General features: G+C 37.0%; 2 protein-coding genes across 2 annotated transcripts in view; both read left to right on the top strand.

Annotated features, from left to right (window-relative positions):
* The window catches only part of LOC144647504 (uncharacterized), an 85,039-nt gene that overhangs the window by 25,099 nt on the left and 40,164 nt on the right, over nucleotides 1-19,776 (top strand). The gene's annotated exons all lie outside the window — the stretch shown is intronic.
* Nucleotides 1,039-4,046, top strand: LOC144646789 (uncharacterized). The gene is made up of 5 exons (XM_078506476.1): nucleotides 1,039-1,301; nucleotides 1,458-1,665; nucleotides 2,089-2,270; nucleotides 2,980-3,018; nucleotides 3,811-4,046. The coding sequence occupies exons 1-5, from the start codon at nucleotides 1,091-1,093 to the stop codon at nucleotides 3,891-3,893; spliced, it is 723 nt and encodes a 240-aa protein (XP_078362602.1). The 5' UTR covers nucleotides 1,039-1,090; the 3' UTR covers nucleotides 3,894-4,046.

Below are 19,776 nucleotides of genomic sequence, written 5' to 3'. Positions count from 1 at the left end.
CTTTCTCCCTCCTAAAAACAACCAACATTTTCAAATTCCAATAGGACATGGATAGAGGAACCGCATGAAAACCAGCTGGTGCTGGTGTGGCGTCTCATTTTATATATGGGCCAATACGGTTTGCGTAGCTATGATTTATCAGGCGGTTTAATCATGGTACTAAAAAGCTCTTGAAAAGAAGCATTTTTTAACTATAATTATTATTGTTTTCACACAGCCTTGGTCAATACTAGAGTCCCTGGACATAGAAAAACAAAGGGAGGCATTAAGTGCGGCAATTTCGGCTATATATGAAGGACTGGATGTAGCAGAAGAAGTCAAACTTACATTCACGGAATTCATGAAGGAACTACTCAATGCCATTCTTTATCCAATAACAAGCACTCAGCTTGGAATCTTTGCCAATTTCCTTGACATGAGAAAGCTCGACGTCCTGGCGGCCGTTGACCAACGCGCTCTCGATTTCAAGGAGAGGTTTCTGGATATTTTCGTTCAAGGACATGTAGACGACGTTAGAGAAATTAACAGAGCAAGATATCTACATCGTTCAAGAGGGAACATTTTGATCAATAGGCTGTCAAAGCAACCAATAACGAACCTAGCAGCATGGGAGAGAAATTGGAACGAATATACTATAATAAATGGGTTGAAACCTAAAATATATCGACTACGCGAACTATTCGCAGAGCAGCTGAAGAGCACAGACCCTTCCCTTGCAGTGCTTTCATCTGATTTCCTCAGCCGCAGGATACGCAACAGTCCCCGTTTTGTGGCTGGTATGTCACACACGTTTAACGTGCTGGGAACAGTTGGTGCCACCTACAGCGTATTAAAAGAAGTCATCGATCCAAACAGTAAAGCTCGTCAAGGTAGCCCGAGAGATATCATGGCTGTTGTAGCAACAGCTATCGGTGGAATAGGATCTGTTCATGGCACCGTCTCGGCAGCCATCGACCTAGTGAAAATCATAAAACAAAAACTCCGTGCGCCGCCGAAACCTTCTTCGACTTTCGTCAACGCTAAAAGCTCCCAGGAATTAGTTACAGTTGAACAAGAGTTTGCAACAGAAGTTAGTGTGGACCTGACTAACATGGAGAGAGCTAGTAACAGGCTGGCTCGTTTGGCGTCGTCCAAAACAATAGGACGCATTTTTACTGCTTTTGGAGTTGTTGCTGACGGCATATTCTTTGGTATAAGCATCTATGACCTGTACCAGGATTTCAAAGCAGACACCAGGGATGATTGGAAAATAGCAGACGACTTTTTGTTCGCGGCGTCTGCTGGCATTGGAGCTGCTCTTGGTAAGTGAAGAAAAATACTTCTTAGTCATTTCCTTGTAATGTTCAAAAGCCCAAGTTTCGATATATAGAAATTTAAACCAACGTTCCCCATCTCCTTTCCGACCCTGTATAATGTTGATACGATTTATAAATACTTTCTTTTTTGTATGCTTCCAGGTATAGCCACCTTTGTTGGCGTTGCAGGTGCCGCAGCAGCAGCTACTGGTATAGGGGCATTGATTGTCATTGGGATTGGTTTGATTGCTTTAATTAGCGAAGCGATAAGAGGGCGGGTCAGAGCAGATGAAGAAAGGAGACAGCAATGCAGTTTATGGAGACAATGGTGTACTTGGGGCAAAGGCCTTTTCAACTACTATGGGTTTTTGTAAGTTATTCATTTATGAATGTCTTATGGCTTAGGCTTAGAGTTAAACCCTAAGTTACAATAGGATTCCAATGACGGACGGAACTATACTTTGTTAAGTGGACCCCGATTAATAACGGACACCAACGGGACACGTTCAAGTGTCCGATACCTTGCATCGATCTCGTCTGCACTTACTAACCTTACTATTACTTGTTACAAGCTTCACGGTTTCTTGTCTTTAAATCATTAAAAGAACTGAGAATGGTCAAAATTTTTGTCAAGAGCTTAAGTGGAGTCCTTAACAATCAAAGTTTTGCTTACAAGGATTTAAATCGTGATATTTTGGAAACCAGACTTCACACATTTAGGTCATTTAGACGAGATGTAAATTAATTCCAACTGTTACCTAAACCTAACCTTTTTCACCTCTGTACTCTACAGGAAGGATAGTGCCGCAAATCCTTGCAGCACGTGCCCAACAACGAAGCATCACATAATGCGAATCATACACTCAAATCCGCACATTTTCCCCTCTGCCTTAAAGAAAGCATTGATGAATGGACTGGATTCTGGAGAAGACGTCAAAAGCCTTGTTCCAAATTTGGAGAAAATTGAAAAGAAAAGTGAGTTTAATAAACTAGTTCTTAATAATGGAGAAACACCTTCCATGGTCGTTGTCCAGTCTCATTTTAATAATAATAATAATAATAATAATAATTTAACTTATAATGCGCTTAAATTATATAAAAATATTCTAAAGCGCTTTACAAGTAAGATAAAATGTCATAAAATATTAAAACGATTAACTATTGAAAATACTAACCTAATCATCAAAACGGTCAAAGATGACAACTGAATATTAAAAAAGTCATATGCTAGTTAAAAAAGGTGTCTTCAACTTTAACTTAAAAACAGTAAGACTCGGACTCATCGTATGTCATAACAATGAATTGGAGTTTTGTAATTTATCGAAACGGTTGTAAAAGAAACACCATTTTGTCCTTTTGACATATGTAGTCACCCAACCAAATTCTCGTTAAATAGTTATAAAGTGAAGGATAAGTTGTACACACACCAAAAAAGCATTTTCTAGTCCTTAAGTCGTTTGCATGAGTGAAGCAACTAAGAGTTTTTTCTTATCCGTTTTATCATAAAAAAAGACAGAACGTTGTTGCTATAAAAGAGCGTGTTCGGAACAATATACAAGCTCAATTTGCACTTTTACTTTTCAAAAAATTCACTTAGAAAAAGGAAACAAATTCCATTATCTGCATTGCATTTTAAAGTAACTTGAATAAATGATTAATTCTTCCTCTCTACTTCTTTCTACAGCTTGTCCTGCTTGGTTACGCCATGTTATCAAACGAAAAGGTGATTCTTAATGTCTTACTGTAAATAAACTGCGCGTTCGATAGCTTTTTTTCTCTTAAATAAACGATATAATCGAAAGAAAATACAACAAAAATATTCGTACGTCCAGAGAACGAAACTTGGTGACAAATCGCCCACTTTAAAGAGCGATAGACTTTCAGTTGTCCCATTCATTCTATTTACTGACTGCCCGACTGTACTTACTTGTATTATTTATTAGGAATTTGTCTGTATTGTACCCTCTTTTACCCTTTTCTTCTTCCGTTATCCAATTTCCCAAACGGAACACGTTTTCAAAACTTTTAATAATAATAAATGCAACAATTTATTAAGATCCACATACTTGTAACTGTTACCTATACTAAACTTTATGTAAAATCTCGAAAAAGGCACGAGCACACGTAGCCTTTGCTATACAAGTGCAGACAGCATTTTGTGTTATTACTTTTTCTGGTAATACGCGGGTAATTGAAGTCCCAAATAGTAAAAGTATTGAAATAATCAATTGACCAACTGATCAATAAATTTAATAGTCTCGAGCTTTAGTCTATTACTTTACATAAAGAGAATTGTGGAGTACACAGTTCCCTCTATAAGACATGCCTGCATGGAGTCATTGTAATTTTATTTGCAGTTGCATGGTAAAGGAGAAGTTGTGTTGAATCTAGCCACCATGATTTCCTGCAAGTATGTCTTATCGAGAAAATTGGGCATTGACCAACTGATCAGTAAATGACGTACTGTGTTTCTCGATTTTGAGTTTTTTAGTCTGAAGCTTGTCTTGTTTTTTAGATAAATGTCGTTCAAACCACAAGGAAGCAAGTGGCAACCGCAAAACAACCAAGAAGGCAACTTTCAATAAAGAGTTTAACTAACATAAATATTTAAGACGGAATCCATCAGAAAATCGTGTTATATTAATTCTAGTTGGACAAAATCGAGTACCAGAATAGTTTAAATGCTATTGCGTTATTTTTTATCAATTCTAAAAGCTAAAGATTTAAGTTATTATCCGTTGTAACACCAACAACAATTTCTTATCAGGGGTTAAGAGCTACCGACTGGAATTTTCGAGAAAAAATTTTCAAAACTCCTAATTCGCATTTCTTCATATTCAGTCAAAAGAAACCCTTTGGTGAACTATTTACGAAAATGACATTTAAAATTTTCAAAGGGTTTTTATATTTGAGAAAATCGGCAAAAGGTTAAAAGGCCGTTTTCGCGTCCCCGCCGCCATAAAATTTTGTCGTGCAGTGTTGTAGGTGTATTTTTAACAAATTGTTGAATTAGAGCAGTTTTCAATTGAGTGTCGTAAAACCAAAACCAAAGTAATTACTCTGGCCAATCAGAAACGACATTGAGCGCGAGCGTGCGCGAGCAAGTCACGATTGGTTTTGGTTTTAGTTCTGATTGGTCGAGAAAGTGGCGCGAGATTTTTAAACCAATCACTGAGCGTAGTAATGCAAAACCAAAGCAAACGCAAATTACTTTCGACCCTCAAGTGAAAACCGCTCTATATAGAGCACTTGCCTACCAAAATCAAAGTCACATCTACTTCACAGAAGAGTCTAAATAGTTTAAAGCTAAAAATCGAAAACGCAATTTATTGGAAAATCTATCAACTGACCAAAGATTCTACCGTCTTTTAAAACAGCTCTTTCGTTCAAATTACAACTGCGATGTTTGCATCATTTTAAAAACATAAGAAGGGCAATAACAGAGCTGAGAGTTTATTTATTATTCCATATGCGCTTGTTGAATTATGATTAAAACCAACGCGTTTACGCGCTCGTTAACCAGTTATCACTTCATATCAAAAGCGCGCTCATGGAATAATTCCTAAAAAATTAACAGTATCCTTAATTCCTTAAATCGCAAAAAAAATATCCCGCCATAAAGAAAAACAGTGTTCCATTTTCTCTAGCTGAAATTTTTCGCAAGATCCAAATAGCATACTGAAAAGTAAACCATTTCATAGTCAAGATTAAGCTTAAACTTCAGAATCACAGTTAAATTTTTCCCGTTGTTATGCTTTGACTTAGCTTAAAAAACAAACACGAGCTTAAAAAACAAACAAAAAACGCACGATCACGTTCTACACTATCAACCAGAACGCGAAGGTTGCCTGAGCAGAACTGTGCAAGAAAAAACAAATTTAACACCATTTATATGTACAGTATATGGCCCGAATTTTAACCAGACTCCAATGTCAACGAAGCTTAAGAAGGAAACTTAATTGGTCAAATGGAAATTTATATCTATCCAGCAGTCAGATAAGCCCACTTGAAAGGGTTAACTTGCAGAAGCAACCAATCAAATTGCATCAGATTGTACTAATCGTTTATCAAGTACAAAATATACTTGTATCAATGAAAGAAACTTCACTTACCTTGACAGTAGGTTGAAATTCTCCTTTTTGTAGCATCATAATGTCCCACACCAAAACTATAAAAAAGGATATGTCAGTAAATTTGGTAAAATAATGGTTACTTGCTTTGCAAACGAAAACTTAGGGTGGAACAAAAAGAAGCTGGGATGAAATTAGGGCCATATACTGTATAAACTTAAAAGGTTCCTTACATATGTTGGTGATATTAATGCCGATATAGTAAGTGTTAAGAAAGCGAACCAGTACAAATACGTTGAAAGACAAAACATAAAAATACTTATCTGATGTGATGTTAAGACTCTGATCAAATCACAGCACAGGAGTTAAAATAAGTATAAAGGTAAACTCAAGGATATTTACCTGATCAGATATCAGTATTTAAATCTTCAAGAAAAAAATTTACAATGCATGGGTAAAAAAATCACGTTATTTGACAATTTCCGAAGGCTCAGTGAACATTGGTCAATATTTACCGAGATGAGGCAAAAGCAAATAATCACCATTGTTATATAGCTGGAAATTTTCCCCAAAAGCACGCGCCTATATTGGCTACTTCGAGGACACATAACATCTATCAATAAAACCGCTTCTCGCCAAAGTCTCTGAGCGGGCAACGTTGCAACATGTGTTGCAAAATCTGTGAGTCAGGGGTAACAGTGCCATATAACAAATCACTTTATAACTGGTCTGGTATAATTTTGTTTCCCTCGGAAAACGTTGAGATTCTCGGGAAACAAAATTAACTGTCTACCTCAGGACCAGTCATTAAGCAGCATTAAGTATATTTATATACTTAATGCTGCTTAATGTGAACATTATAATGTTCACTGAGCCTGAAGTGAATAATTGTTTCGGAAAATTTTCAGAGGTGAATATCAAGAACTTAACGTACAAAAGAAAATTTTAAAATCGTCGGTGATTTGCAGACAATTGCACTTACTGTTTAAGCTCCGGGCTAAAGAAAAATAAATTTTTGGCTACTTTGTCTGACAAAGTTTGTCATGGCCACGTGATCTAAGAAACCACTACCAGTGAGTCTGCGATCTCTTATTACATTATTCTTAAAGATCTTTTAGGTCCAAAAGCCTTGTTCATCATTTCCAAACTTCCAGGCAATTTCGCATATCTGGTCTTGGACTAATTTCTTCCAAAAGAGCAAATATTTCATTCCACAATCTTAAACAATTGTTCTCCCTATTTACTTGCCTAGATGACAAAGATGTAGGAACCAAGCCTTAAAGTGTACATTCGCCACATACTGCGGTGAACATGAAGAATGTTTGTTTCTTATATTCACCTCTGCAAATTATACACTTAAATGTAATAACATTTCATTGAAAATGAATTATAAAAAATATTATAAAGGATGATTAAAAGCTTTAATTATGAGCCCAATACGTCATGGCAGTCCATGAACGAAACTTGTATTGTTTAAATCATGTTATACTGTGATACATAAATATTCATGTGCTATACAGTAAAAATCCACGCGTAGGAACCTGCATTTTCCCAAGTTAACCTAACCAAGTCCTTACATAATGGTAATTAGCAAACATTTAGGCTATTAGGTTCTTAATAGGTTCTTATACTCTGTAGAAAAATTTACATTGTTGCTAACAGAATTTTTGGTAGTATTTAGCTCTTCTCTTAAACGGAATTTGCATACCATTTTATTTATATTCATGTGACTACATCAACAATATTTTATGACTTTCAACATTGACATTTACATTGAAACTGGAGTGATTAGGCTCCTGGGTGTTTAAAAATTAAAGGCTAAAGAGGTTCTAATACAGAGGGTGTCTAACTGGCAAATTTTAGCCTAAAAGGTTCTTCAAAATTAGGTACTTACTCGCGGGTTTTTACTGTAACAAAATACTACATGGCAAAAAGCCTGATGTTACAGTGATGAAAACATTAAAAGTGATTATATTAAAAAGTTACAATGTAGTCAGTGTGTTGAATGAAATTATTATAGACAGTGGCGGATCTAGGAGAGGGATCCTGGGTTCCGGGCCCCCACATTTTTTTTTGGCCAAAGAGAGGCCCCAGGGCCCGAGAAAAATTATTTTCGAGAGCGGGCCCCTCCTTATTCCAGGGCCTGGATGATCGGGCCCCCACTTAGCTGAAGGTCTGGATCCGCTATTGATAGAGGCTACACATCACATTATATCGACTGATATCCTTCTGGTTGGAGTACCTCAAAAAAACATTACGCGCTGATAATTTTAAGAGATTAAGGATAAATGTAATACCGAGTAAATGCATTGTGTCAATGATATGGACAACAAATGCAAGGAAACGTTGCTGTACTTGTTATATTTCGATATAATTCTATATCATCTTCAGACAAACAAGGTGACAAACAAGTAGCTAGCAGTACCTCAGTTGCAGAAAAGCATGCAATAGAACAGCTCATTTCACACGCTGCCTTGCCTTTGATGTGAAATGGCGTCATGTAGGCTTGGTAGTGTCCTGAGAATTCTGTTCAAATGACCAAACTATACCATTTATAAGTCAACAACAACAACAACAGTTTATTGGTATTCCCATATAAAATGGTATTACCTAGGATAACAATATAAGGAATTACATGCTCTAACAATAAACTAAATAAGATTACAAGTTTCTGTTTTACGTAGTGCTTCATAGATAAAATAACCTAGTTTCTTACAGATGAAAGAATCAACATTATTTAACAAGAAAATAATTTTATCAGTATCGTTCAAAACATCAACTGATGGATATTTAAGTACAATATCACTTGTTATTTGTTGCCTAATAGTTCTATAACGATCACAATGAAATAAGAAATGGTTGCATTCTCTATTTGATTAGAGCGACAATATTGACAAATCCCAAGAGATTTGGGTTATTTAGGTATACTATGTCGCCCAGATTTGATTCGAAGACTGTGATTACCCGACCGTAGTTTAGCTACAGCTCGTCTACGCTTTTGATTCTTCACTTGTTCTAAATAATAAGGCCTATTTTCATGAACTTGTTTGTCTAACTTTACGTCTGTCATTAGGATTCGTTCTCTCCAAAACCAGTGTAGCAAACCGTCTGGTCCTGCTGCAGTCCTTTTTGGGTGGAAAGGAATTTAAAAGTGGTAGACTAGTAGATTACAGGGAGCTTTGTCCCATCAGGAACATCAGTAAGACCTGAAGCAGTATAATTGGGATCAGTGTTAATTCTTTGAAAGTATTTATTAACTCTTGAGAGCTGAGGGGTACGTCCTTTATCTTTTCTTTTACTTATGGTGTTGACTGTATTACACCAGTGTTTAGTCGATTCACCATGCTTGTTATTCTTACTCATCAATCAGGTTCTGCCGAATAAGGTTTCCTTCCAAGGAACAAAATGAGCCTGTGAATGCAAACAAGTAGCTCTCGGGGACACGTGATTTGATTGGCTGGATTTTAACAAAAGGAAAAGCTTTACGACAAATGAACCTTATAAAAATCCATTTGTTATAGGAGAGTTTAACACGGTTGATTTGATTGGCGAAATTTAAAACTTCCTTTGTTAAAATCTAGCCAATCAAATCATGTGTCTCCATGCAGAGCCACTTGTTTCTCGTCCACATGCTCTACCAGCTAAGAGGGACAAGCGGCTTTGGTTACCATAATGCCGGCTATAAATTCGTGTTCTATATACACCAAATGGAGAAACCTCATAAAAAATCTAAGCACCATATATGAAACTAAACGACATATAGTATCATTAGACGTAAGCTTAAATTACTAAACGACACTTTACATCAATATACATCGTTTTGTATTCTTGCCCATAATCAACCCTCATCATTTGCCATCCCCAGACATCATCTACCATCACTTGACATCATTTTCCATCAATAGACATCATCTACCATCACTTGACATCATTTTCCATCACTTGACATCATTTTCCATCAATAGACATCATTCACCATGACTAGTCATCATTTGCCGTTAATAGACATCATCTACCATCACTAGACATCATCTACTATCACTAGACATCATTGGTCGGGTTACAGGGCCTTGCCGACAAGATAAAGTGCATATCTCAAGTAGATTAAGGCCTGGTTCTCGTCATATTTGAGAGGGGGTGGTCTATACTAAAAGCAATAAGAGCTTTCTGTAAAATTGAAATTTAAAGTTAATCACGACCAAAAACCATCCAATTTTTTTGTGTAATGCATATCATATTTCAATCACGTGACTAACTACGCATGATTGCGTGACAATTTCACAACAAGAAATTCCCACTATTTAGAGATTAAATGAAGAGCCAAAGTTATATCAGAGTAATGGCTACTAGTACTTACTTTCAAACGCCGGTCGGAATGAGAGAAAACTGTTTAATGTCTTGTTAGTAGATTTATTAAATATTTGAGAGGAACTGGCACTAGTCAAAGATATGAAATAACTTTTGTCCAGTAAAACGTTTCGTTTCATTCCGAGCAGATTCCCTAAACCCTTCTTAGGGTAATTGTTTTCATGCAATAAAACTTTATCTTTTAGTGCGACAAGTAGTGGGAATCGTTAACAATGGTTTTCTCGAACTGTAGGGCGTGGTCAATCACGTGAACAAAATCTTTTACTAAAAATATCCTTGTTTGATTATCTTAAATCATTTGAGCATTTTTTATTTACATTACCGCGCACCAAAATGTGATTTCTAAAAGTTGTCAGAAAATATGAAAAAGGTCTGAGAACCAGGCCTTAATTTACTTTGAGTGATGAAACTTGGCATGCGGCTGCTCATAGACATCCAAACGTTCCACCCCAAGTCCACCAAAAGCCGAGATTTAGCCCAAGCGTGACAACTAGGGGTACACATTTACTTCTGGTCGGGTTTGAGGGCCTTGCCGACCAGATAAAGTGATGAAACTTGGCAGGCTGCTCATATACATCAACTAAGTGCTGCGTGTGTGCATTTCTTTTGGTCTTTCTTTGCGGTGCGCATTATAATATTTAATTTGTTGCTAACATACACAAGCCACCATCGTGTTATCTTTGTCTGAGCCATTGTCTCTGAACCCCTTTGACAGAATAACTTAAACGTTTGGGTGAATGTCTTGTCCAATTACACGTATACAAAACTAAATCGAAAAGGAATGGTTAAACCAAATAAAACTACAAATTAAGTCAAAACCTGTAAAAAATAAACTTACTTATTTCATCAGGGCTACAAAGACTATAAAAATAAGGGATCACCAGAGCACTTTTTTTTCGTATACACTTGTGTAAATGACAAGAAGAAAGAATTGGAAATCATGTTCCACTTATTTTTTAGAAAAAGGTTTTTTATTTGCAATTTAATATGATGACGAAAACCTGTCGATTTAATCTTTTCCGATTTCATACAGGGCGTCATGCAGATAAGGAATTAGTTTAAAAATTGCTCAAGCCACTGCGGAATCGATCACGTGAACTGACGCAAACACAAGCGCAAGGGAACACTTTATTTCCTATTTTATTTCCTAACATGCACAAGCCGCGATGGTGACGTTTTTGTTTACCGTAATTGATAACACAGACAGTGGTCATTTTCAATGAATTCACTCTGAACCCCTTCGACAAGATTTTAAAATAGGTTTGGTAGCTGTTTTGTCGATTACATAAGCATGTAATTGTGTCTAATGATAAATGCTTTACAACTTCACACAAAACGTACGTCGGCAGCAAAGGGCCATTTGTGATATAATACCAAAGACGGAAAGATTTTAGAGAATTGCGAGCCGCCTAAAAATTAAGAACTTCAAAAATTCAAATATTGAAACTAGATCATATACAAAATCCACCTGCCTCCTTAGTGGTTGAATATATTTCGTATTGGCAGCATACTCTACAGCATTCTCAAAAACTAGAATTTTATAGATCTTTTAAGAACGAATATGCTACCTCCAATTATCTAGAGTTAACTAGGAGAGTTTCTGGTAGGAGAACATTAGCTAAATTACGTATTAGTAATCATAAGTTAATGATCGAACTAGGCAGATATAACAATACGCCCAGACATAATAGGCTCTGCCCGGTCTGTGATTGTAATAAAACCGAAGATGAAATTCATTTTCTCTCTTATTGTTCCAAATATACAACAATAAGAGATAACTTTTACAAGAAAATAGAGCCTATCATCTTAAATGTCAGCCGGCTACCAGTGCCTGACTTGATTGTAGAATAATGAATTCTTCCGATTAATTTGTGACCATGCAATTGATTAAATTTATATCATCTTGTTTTGATTTACGTAACAAAATACTATCAATGTAATTAATTTTATATGTAATCATTTTGTTTTGTTTTTTTGTTTTTTTACTATGTTATTATTTTATTATTTTTTTATTATTATTATTACTTAATAAGTTTACGCTTTTGCAATATTGTAACAAATTTACAGTCATGCAAATAAAGCTTGTTGTTGTTGTTGTTGTTGTTGTTATATCTTCTTCCAATTGGTTACCATTATTAGTTGCATAATCATGCACGTGACCATTAACTTGGTCGAGTAGAAATAAAATGAACAAGATTTTCCTCCGCCTGCTAGCGCTTATGAGTCGTTTGAGGTGTGTTTAGCCAGCCTTAAAGACTAAAGCAGTTTTGATCAACAAAACCAGTGTGATTTGCCAAGACTCCACAGATATTCTCGCTTACTGTTTTTCATTGACTTCTTCACACCGTAAGTATTAAGATAAATGAGTGTCTGTTTTATATAAGAGGAGAGATTAAAACCTACCTATAGCTCGAAGCACAGGACAGGAGGCTATGGTGAGAGACTGTTGATGGCCTATGCTCCTAAGGAGGAGTGAAGGGCGAACTACTATAGCTCTATTTTGTTTTATTTTTTTTTTTTAAGGAAAAAAGCAGTTTAAAATTTAAAGTTTTTAAATTAAAAGTTTTTTCTGTGGTGCCTAAGTGCAAGGTCTGCTTGTTTCTATAAGGATGAAATGGTAAATAACACAAATAATTCTGCTTATAAACTTTAGACAAAGTTTAAACAGTTGTAGGAATTGTATCTCAAGGCCAGTAGTAAAGAATACGCTTGATTAATGACAGTCACCAGAAAGTTTCTTTGCCAACTTTTGGCTTTGCTAGCGTCCTCCGGAAAACTAAAATTTTAAAAACGTTATTATGTCTATTTCAGCTGCTGTTTGAGTAACAAAAAAAACAATACTTCAAAACGTTTACAAGCTGAGATGCACAGAAGACTTGAACTAACAATAACCTCACGTAGCATTCAGCGATCTCAAGTGAGGCCTTTAGTTGATATATTACACAAAATGTACATGTTTTAAAAGAAAATCGTTTATCACATTATCAATATTGCTTATGTATCATCATCATCATCACTTTGTTTACCCTCGGATTTGAAGAGTAGCTTATACAGCTAATATCTCCGAGCATTTACATGACAAAGTATAATGTTTACAGTTGGGAAACTATGCAAAATTGGGAGTCAGAAACAATTTTTACAGTTTTAACTTTTCCTTGGAGTATTTTCAAACGAAATAACAAAGGTAGCTTTCGTACGGTCAATTATGCATAATGGAAAAGTCTTGTAATTCAATTTACACAGGTGATGTTCAATATTGGGTTTAATTTCTTGTGTCACGTAAACAACAAAATGCAAAAGGCACGAAATCGCAAAACCTGATCAACCAATTATTCCCCCATATGAAATTGATTTTTTGGGGGCTAAGGGAAGATTTCGTATGATTAAAGGTTTACTAAAAAACTTCAGTAGGAAGAATAAAACTAAATGTTGTCCGATGTTTCGGTGTTGCTAACATCATTACCAAGGCAAAAGTGACAGTTTCTTTGTTGTTTGAACGTAAATAAGTGAACAGTGTAATAGACATTTTGATTGTTTTGTGGTTATTAAAATACCGTAGAATTCTGGTTATAAGCCCTGGGCTTATACAACTTTGTAAGGGGTTTTGGGTGGGCTTATAAGCGGAGGGGCTTGTATCCGGGAGGGCTTATAAGTGGAATAAAATAAACGTTTCGAAACGAGCCAAAGGAGTGTTGATCGAAATACTGTTATGTTAAAAACGCATAATAAAGCAACATTTAGCCCTGTTCAGTACTGCAATCTGGTAGAGGGGGGTCTTATATCCGGGTGGGCTTATAATCGGATGTATTTTTTTGTTTCCAGGTAGATGGGCCTATAACTGGGAGGGCTTATAAGCGGGGGGGCTTATAACCGGAATTTTACGGTATGTAAATACAACTTAGTGCGGATGGAGTCAGTTTGACTAACAAAAATCTCTCCTGATTGGTCAGTCATTAAGCTGCTCTTTTATGGGAGGTCGAATTTTAAATTCTTTTCAAGTAATAAGAAGGAAGATGGTATTTTTCCTAACATCATCCATTCTCATGCCAGACCGTTAACTAAAACATTTTCACCCAAAATCCAACGTACAGAAAAAAAATTTAGCTCAGTTTAAATTTCTTATATCAATTTTGGTGCTAAATTGTTTTAAATCTTCCTTAATTGCAGTTTAGTATTCATTTATTTTAATCTGATGTAGCCATGCATTTACCGAGAATTGTGCAAATGCATTTAAACAGCGACTAGCCTTAAAAGTGCAATATAATTTCCAAGCTAGCTGCAATAAATAAATAAAGTATATCTATATGTTTATGTCTTTACCCTCTCAGTTTTACATGCAGTTTTAAGATACATTTCTGTAGTTTATTTCTAGGATTTTAAAAGATATCAAGGCATGCAGAATCTAGGTTCTAGTTGATAATTTTCCTTGTTCTCGGCACCTTTGAATATTGTAATGAGAAATTCAAACTTCGTAGTTTTGGGGAATTAACAGGTTAAGCGATCCTTACGTTGTTGCTTTGATCCGGAACGTCAAGGCAAAGAAAATGGCTAAGAAAGAAAAACAAGAAGATGAAGTGTGATCTTCTCTTAAAGGCCACTGAATCCGAGCAGAATTATCAAATGCCATATATTATCGATTAGTTAAATAGCGTTTATGGGTTTTTTTATTTTTTTCAGGGAAAACCAACATGAACACCACCGAACTCTCCCCTGTGGACAGACACGCCCTCCGTCTGGCGGAATCGTTCCGTTCTAGAAGCACATTTCAAATTGTTCTGGAAACATTGATCTATGGTTCCATTTGTGCTTCTGCATTTGTGGAAAATCTCCTTGTTCTCTACATTATTTACAAATCGCCGAGACTTCGAAACGTGCCAGGATTGTTTATTGCTTCGCTCGCTCTTTCAGATGTCGGCATAGCTTCCCTCGCGACTCCGCCATCTTTTGCAGCCCTCATCACAGGGCACTGGACTTCGGGCATCGCTGCATGTCAGTTTCAAGGCTTTGTTGTCATAACAACAGTTGCCGCGTCCCTGCAGACCATGGCCCTCATGTCTGTTAATCGATATTTTCGCGTTGTCCGTCCCATAAAACGTCGAATCTTATTCACCATGCCGCGCGCACGCTTGATGACCGCGTCGATCTGGATCGTGGCTTGGCTTGGTGAACTTGAACTTAATTAACGTAATTTGTGGCGTGCCCTCGTGCAGCCCTAAGGGACACGCCTCGCCATTAAATAAATATATAGTTTATTCTAAATTTACGCTGTAGTTTCTTTTTCATAGTTTAAAGAATAGTGCTTGTACGTACTAAGTTCGCTTGCGTCCGTCGATTATATTTTCTCTTTGAAGCTAGGGGTAAGTTTCGCTTTATTTATTTCTTTTTGCTGTAGAACCTTCGATCAGGAACTGATTCTAGGTTCACTGTTCACAGTGATGTGACGAACACTTAGGTATCGGCCGTCAACCCGAGTAAATAAAACAGTCAAATCACTCTTAGTTTGTTATTGCAGGCTTGGGACTTAACTACGTGTTGGTGACGGACATGGCCTTCGCTTTACGCGATGAGGAGCTTGAAAAGGAACATTAACAGGCTGAGCTTCCTGCAACGGAACTTCCCTCAACGGAAAAGGAAATCGAAGCGGCGAAAAGGGAATTGAGGTTCATTCGCCGAAACACGGTAAACAAGTTACACCAACCATGCGCACAGTGGACGTGTTGAAGCGCTCTGTGAAGTTTCGCGGAAGTCGTTCAGTAATGAGATTGTTATTAAAACAAGTTTTCGAAACGTGGGAGGAAATAAGGACAAGAAATTTTTAGTTCTTCGCTCTACTCGAGCCACAGAACAGCAAAGAGAACAAACAGCGATCTTAAACAGCGTATCAATGAGCATTTAAAGCCGGTTCAATCGCCCCGATCGTTTCTATCGCCTCTGTCACTTCAAAAAGTTTTCTTGCGATCGGGGCGATTATATGAGAACATCACACAGACGATCGCTAACGACTGCAGCGATTGGGGCGATTGATTGGATTGCCCGTGTTCTATTCTTCTAGCTCCTCTTTCCCTTCTTCGCCGTAAAACTACAATAACTGAGAGGACAGAGGGCCACGAGTTTTGCTCTTTCATTGAAGGCTGCAATTGTGTTGGATATAGGGCTAAAATGATTGTTTTTCGTAGGTCTTCGCTCATGCCAGGTGATCGGGACGATCATATGATTAACCCCCGATCGCTTCCAATTGCTTCGATCGCCTACGATCGTCTCAGTATTTGCAAACGATCGATGCGATAGAAACGATCGGGGCGATCATATGAGAGCCAACCTTTAAAGGACAGAATGTATTCTATACGCGAGTCGGTGCTCGTGTGCTTTAAATTGCCCAAAAAACTGCATAAATACAAACTTAAACATTGCAAAAATATTTCTACTTAATTTCATTAAAATACCCAGCAGTAAAAAGCCGATTTTAGGAAGCTCAAATATTTACAATAGTGATTAGGGAGGAAATTAACTATTTATATGGGACATGCTGTAATCTCACAAGCTAATGGGTTGAATTGCTTTTTAACTTTCAGAACGCACACGATTAATTTGTAATTGGCTTAAACGTGCTTTCTTAATAATCTGCTACTGATGAGAATACATAAGAAAACAACTTTTACTTATAGGCTGTTGAAGACATAGTCCTCGCATTGCTTTACCGGTTGTTTTATTGTCTGCATGTGGGACGTCCCACGCACCTATCTAGACCTGTAACCAGACCAAATAAACACCAAAAAGAAACTATTGACAAATGGTCATAATTTTGGAAACTGAGCGAAATTTGTTTGAGATCGACAGGAAAAACGCGAGCAAAGATCAAAAAATGATTTTTTGGAAACGTTTTTCCATCGTCGGTTGTCCTTGAATGACTTCCACCCCCGCTTAAGGGTAACTCCACCCGTCTGTGAATATTTTAGTCTTTCTAGGAGGGTAACCCTTTTAACATAGAAACAGCACCTTGATGTTTGGTTCATAACTATCCAGGAGTGATTCAATGTGACCCAGTTGTCTTACGCTTCAGGTCAGTTTGGATCATGATTTTGTCGACTAAATGCCCTGCAGTTCTTTTAAGGTGTAGTTTCGTGAATTTATTAATGGCTACTGATAGCGGGTGCACATATGGTGAAGCGATTTGCTGAACATTGCATTGGTTACTAAGATCGCTTTTCCTTGTATAAACTGCGTTAATTTACAGCTTTTTACACTACGTAATTAATGATGAACGACAAAAGGTTTGCCTCTGCCCAATCTCAGTTTTCAGATTTTCTTTATTATCTGTAAATAAAACCCGGCTGTTTTGTTGAAGTAAAGTACAGAGCGATGTCACGATATTTTCAGTCATTTTTCCGGCAGTAAAAAAAAAACACTGAATTGAAGGATCCAAATCTCAAAAGAAACATGGAGAATAACCAAATAATTAAGGATCGCTTGACGGCTTGACGAACTTGAAAAAATGGCCAGTTCTCTCGAGATGCGCTGGTCGTGACTTAGCTCTTAATTTTCGAATCCTTCGTGAAAAGTAAGTAAGCTAAAGTTAAAACCTCTCAAAACCTTGGACGAATAGAGCGATATAGAGTAATGACAAACGAATACTACTACGTTATTCAAATGAGTAATAGAAGTAACAAAAGTAAATTGGAATAAATTTAGCTTTTATAGGAGGAGAATATTGAAACTGATTTCAACTAAAAACATGAAACAAAGGGTACACGAGACTGAAAGAAGACACCAAGGAAGAAAAAGCTTTTCAATTTAAACACCTGTTGACCGTGAAGGCGCAACTGTAACACTATTTTTACCTCTTTAGGGCTACACGTTTATCCGACTCTATTATTATATCCTTTTCTTCCTTGCAAAGTGTTTCTTCGGTCAGGTTTCTCATATCATCGCTGTCGACTGCTCTGTTGCTAAATGAAAACATAAGGTGTTTGCCAAGTGATGACAAATCAGTGGTAATTGATAATCAATGTTGTTTATCATGTACTGGTTAAATAGATAATTACTGATGAAACAATTATTGTGATCTTCCCTAGCAAGAGTATCTGACCTCCCTTCTTTTAGGAAATGGAATGATTGTGAGAAGATTTGTTACTCGTAGTTGAAATAATGACAATGATAATGATAATGATAATGCATTTATATAGCGCATTTTTCATATGTATTTGTTCAAATGCGCTGTACACATACTGTAATTTACTACACAAAGGCCAGACCACAACACCGGGAGCTTCGTGCCCTACTCTTTGCAAATAGTGTGTGGGTTCTTTAACGTCCCCTGTTATAAGACTGAAGATACAGGAGACGGGACGTACGGTTTATCGGCCTTTTCGGAGAAGACTAGAATGTATAACCATTTGCAGATGTAATTACAAAGGCAGCACATTCTCCTCAGTTATTTTAAGACCCTGAGTGTTGGTCCGGTCTGTGGTTCCAACCCAAGACCTCCCGCACAGCACTCCGGCGCTCTATCAACTGAGCTAACCGGGCGGCGGTCTGATAATTGTAGACATTATCTTACAGATGACTTCAGCTTTGTTATGAAAGTCAGTGCTATTTCTAAAGTGCTTCTTAAAGTAAATCTGCTGTAAAATAAGAAATCTAAGTGAAAGGAAAATAAAAAACCCAAGCAAGATATGGTACCTGATTCCTCAACAACATTCACTTGTGTTTGTATAAATATCCTGGGCGATTCATGCTGGTTTACTGAAGAAAATTTCGAAAGGAGTTTAGATCCACTGCAGCAAAAGATGCCACACATAAACGTACACTATATAATTATTACTTGTTTAGTTGACAGAGCCTGCCGATTTACACGGTACGACTTCCTAGCATGCAACAAGCTTACGACAGGCCTACGACACGAATTGATTCGTAGAAATCTAGCCTACATCTGTCGTAATGATGTCGTAGATTGATTTAAACGACATGATACGCGTTGTAGTCTAAATCACCGTTTAGAAAATGTTATTTTCTAAACGGTGGCGTGAGAACACCTGAAGGCCGTTTATCCACCTCTTAACTTGGGTTTTATGCGAATATCTTGTTTGCGTTTCAAGCAATCCAAAAACTCTTTGCTTTTTTGCGATGTTTTGTTAATTTTTGGGGATGTTTGGGAGGAAATTCAGAGAAATAAGAAAAGTTAGAGATTTAATGTGATTTAAAAATTAGAATTTTTTAGTTAAAAATTGGTAGACAGACATCAGACAGTCCCCCTGACAACCTGGAGTGCTCTTGCGTGGGGGCCAACTGTCTGGTGGTGTCTCAAAAAAAAATTCTTTCTTCAACCCCTTCTCTAAACCTCCTAACATTCCATTCAAATTCGGGTATACCCCCGCCTTAATTACTGAAACAGTACTGTATTATAATTAGAGAGAATAGGTTAGTACATTTTGCGTGCCGAAACCAAATTTGAGGATTAAACAAAATATTTAGCAACACCTTCACTCCGCTAGAAAGAAGATTTATCGGCCGATCCGAGATGGGGAAAAGAAAAGAGAAGAAAACAATCATCAGTCCAACCAAGAGAGGATCAACCCAACTCGTTTGGGGAGCAGGGATTGCGCAGTGATGAGAGCGCTCGACTCCCACCAATGTGGCCCGGTCCCGGCGTCATATGTGGGTTGAGTTTGTTGTTGGTTCTCGTCCTTGCTCCGAGGGTTTTTCTCCGGGTTCTCCGGTTTTCCTCCCTCCCAAAAATCAACACTTCTAAATTCCAATTCGATCGGGAATCCGAGGGCCACAGGTTTGTTAGTCGAAAGATTGTTAGTGCTACCCTCGTAAAATAAAGACGATTCAGTTTTTCCATCCAGGTTTTCTATCAAATATCTTTGTTTTAATACTAATAACAATAAAGTGTAAGCTATCTCGCATTTAAGAAAAGGGGAGTAATAGTAGTTTTCTTTTGCCTCTTCATCTCAGTAGAACCGATAATATATTCCATAAGGGACTTAAATAATATATTGCAAACAAAAATTTCTGTCGAACAATGTAACCATCAACCGTAT

The sequence above is a fragment of the Oculina patagonica genome, chromosome 3, assembly GCF_052425735.1.
Source record: "Oculina patagonica isolate OP01 chromosome 3, crgOcupat, whole genome shotgun sequence".
In the NCBI taxonomy this organism is placed as follows: domain Eukaryota; kingdom Metazoa; phylum Cnidaria; class Anthozoa; order Scleractinia; family Oculinidae; genus Oculina; species Oculina patagonica.
The sequence above is the reverse complement of the archived record's forward strand: the minus strand, read 5'-3'. Positions and strand labels throughout refer to the sequence as shown.

Coding starts and splice junctions, on each gene's coding strand:
- LOC144646789 (XM_078506476.1), top strand. CDS start 1,091: ATGGAGAGAGCTAGTAACAGGCTGGCTCGTTTGGCGTCGTCCAAAACA. Junction 1,302..1,457: donor TGGCATTGGAGCTGCTCTTG/GTAAGTGAAGAA, acceptor GTATGCTTCCAG/GTATAGCCACCTTTGTTGGC. Junction 2,271..2,979: donor GGAGAAAATTGAAAAGAAAA/GTGAGTTTAATA, acceptor TTCTTTCTACAG/CTTGTCCTGCTTGGTTACGC.